This window comes from Sprattus sprattus, assembly GCF_963457725.1.
Source record: "Sprattus sprattus genome assembly, chromosome: 2".
Classification (NCBI taxonomy): domain Eukaryota; kingdom Metazoa; phylum Chordata; class Actinopteri; order Clupeiformes; family Clupeidae; genus Sprattus; species Sprattus sprattus.
Genome location: NC_137921.1, coordinates 42344982 through 42347481, shown reverse-complemented (window position 1 = coordinate 42347481; position 2500 = coordinate 42344982). Strand labels below are relative to the sequence as shown.

Genomic DNA, 2500 nt, shown 5'->3' with positions numbered 1-2500 from the left:
TACAATTTGAGAAGCATTTCAAAAAGCTTGTCTGTTTTTGATTCCAAATTCCAGACTTCAAAGGCAGCACTGGAGTGAAATGACCACATCCGCTCATTAAGGCATAAGCCTCGTTTCAAGCTGGTCTCTGTTGTAGCTGTTAATTTCAAATGCAGCTGACTGAAGGCAAAAAAAAAAACATTTCTACACATCAATATTCAAATTGAGTTAAAACATAAAACAAAGAGAGACACACACTTCTTAAATATATATTTTTACAGTAGAAATCTCATACTTATCATACTTATTCGATTGAACTAACTGAGAGCAGCCAGACTTTGAGAGAGTGTGTATTATCTAACGTTGTGGATACACTTTGAGAGTGTGTGACATAGGTTGTGGATACACTTTGAGAGCGTGTGACAGTGTTTGTGGAAACACAGGGTGCTACTTACTGTGGTTGTTCCGATGTTCCCAGAAAGAGCCGAACTTTGTTAAATAAAGACTATTTTAGATTCACGATCTAAGAGCTAGAACATCTGTTTTATAGTTTTCATTTGGTTGGTTTGGTTTGTGTTGTGTTCTCATCACAGAGGCTGCATTTGTGTGTGTGTCTGTGTGTGTGTGAGTGGCTGTCATTCTGTCTAGCAGCAGGCGAGGCCTTACTGCGTTAGCTATACATGCGCTGTACAGCGGGGGCCGTGACAAACAGTAATAATTTGCTAATAAAAAGACGGCTCGCTGGCCTATTTCATCATTTAAAGCCTCTTAATCATTTATGAGGAACAAAGTTATTTGGTCCACAGTGGGTACAGGCTCAGCAATGATGACATAATGAATTATACATCTGTGTGTGTGTGTGTGTGTGTGTGTGTGTGCAGCTATGTGTTCAGTCATCTGGTCCAGGGACTCATTGGCCTTAAATGTAAGTGGCAGGAAGGATGTGGTCCTGAGGGTGTGGCTTGTGAGTCTCTACTGGACGAGTCTGTCTGCATTGGCCTCAGTGTCTCGGTGAAGATGAGCAGCAGCTGATTCCATGCAGTTCCAAGGCTAGAGCTATTCATAATTAATGCGTAAGTGAGTTTCTTAAAATTTTTTTAAAAATTCATGCGCGGTTTCCTCTTTGTGTTAGATATTCAGACTATTAAGATATTCACTGGCTTTTCTCACTGATGTTAAGCCTTAGTACCTGGGTACGACTTCAATAGGCTGGTAGTCTTTTCACCCAAACCCAATATGACTTACCACTGTCCCCAAGGACCTGAACAGCCTGCGGAAAAGGAACTCCTGTTGATGACCCTGACTACCGTAACACATAAAGATGGCTGACCTCTTGACCTTTGGAAAATATTCCACCTTGTTGGTTTGGTGCCCTACTCTGAGTAGGGAGAACACAGAGCTCTGAAATGGGCCCGGCCCGGGTATTTCTGGTGTAATTCTGGGTCAGGTTAGTTTTAGAGTGGATCACTCTTTGGGCAGCTGTGGAAGGCGTATGACTGCTGAGCTTGAGGTCAGAAGTCAGAGGGACACGTGAGAGATTTGCGTCTCTGACGAAGCATCTCTAAGCATCCTCTCCCCTCTCGGGGCTTGATCGGTGGAATAACATCACTACAGCGCAGACGGCACAGTGCTAACTCGGTTACCGGCTCCTCCCGCACTACAGATGAGATTAGCTACTCTTAGCGCTCAGAGAGGTCAGCCTAAACGTGAGCGGACAGACAAGGGCAGAGCGCCCTAACGGACGACCTCTCCCCCCGCCCTCTGTTCGTGGTTGTGCCCCGGGGGGCTGCGGGGGGGGGGGGGGGGGGGGGGGATGGGCAGTTGGGGCAGTGGTCGTTGAGGCATCCGTGCCTGCTGGCTTCCTACCTCGCACATACAGGTTGGCAGGGGAGGAGAAGCGCACGCCCTCCACATTAGACGCCACACACTCGTACTTCCCCTGGTCCGTCTCCTCGCTGTTCTCTATCTGCAGGGCACCTGGAAACAACACACACACCCCACAGAAAAAGAGAGAGAAGAGAGAGAGAGAGGAGAGAGAGAGAGAGAGAGATGAAAGTGCAGAAAAAGAGAGATGAGAGGAGAAGGGGAAGAAAAAGCATTAGAGATTCAGTAAGTGTCAAGGCAGTCAGAAGCTAGTTTTTAAATGGAAAGTATTCTCATAAATGTATTAAGCGCTTCTCCCGTTGACAGTAATGCACACACACACACACACACACACACACACTCCTCCTGTTGACAGTAATGCACACACACACTCTCCTCCCATTGACAGTAATGCACACACACACACACACGCACACACACACACTCCTTCCGTTGACAAGAATGCATGTTTTTGCAGGAGAGCGCAGCTGGAGCGGCTACACTTACGAAGGCATGAAATACGCTAAAGAAGAAAAGCCACACACACACACACACAGAGACACACACACTCGTTGTTTGACAAAACCCTGCTAGTTGTCAAATCAAACATCGCTGGGTGGCGTGCCTCGCCTGCAACATGCTTGCTGCACACACTCAT

The 2500-nt window shown here is 46.8% G+C and overlaps 1 protein-coding gene across 13 annotated transcripts in view; it reads right to left on the bottom strand.

Annotated features, from left to right (window-relative positions):
* Positions 1 to 2500, bottom strand: part of ptprsa (protein tyrosine phosphatase receptor type Sa) — a 174421-nt gene that overhangs the window by 81388 nt on the left and 90533 nt on the right. For all 13 annotated transcript variants that reach the window (XM_080832930.1, XM_080832936.1, XM_080832940.1 and 10 more), the window contains one exon: positions 1846 to 1956. In XM_080832930.1, coding sequence (XP_080689056.1) covers positions 1846 to 1956 — 111 coding nt within the window. The remainder of the gene's footprint in view (positions 1 to 1845; positions 1957 to 2500) is intronic.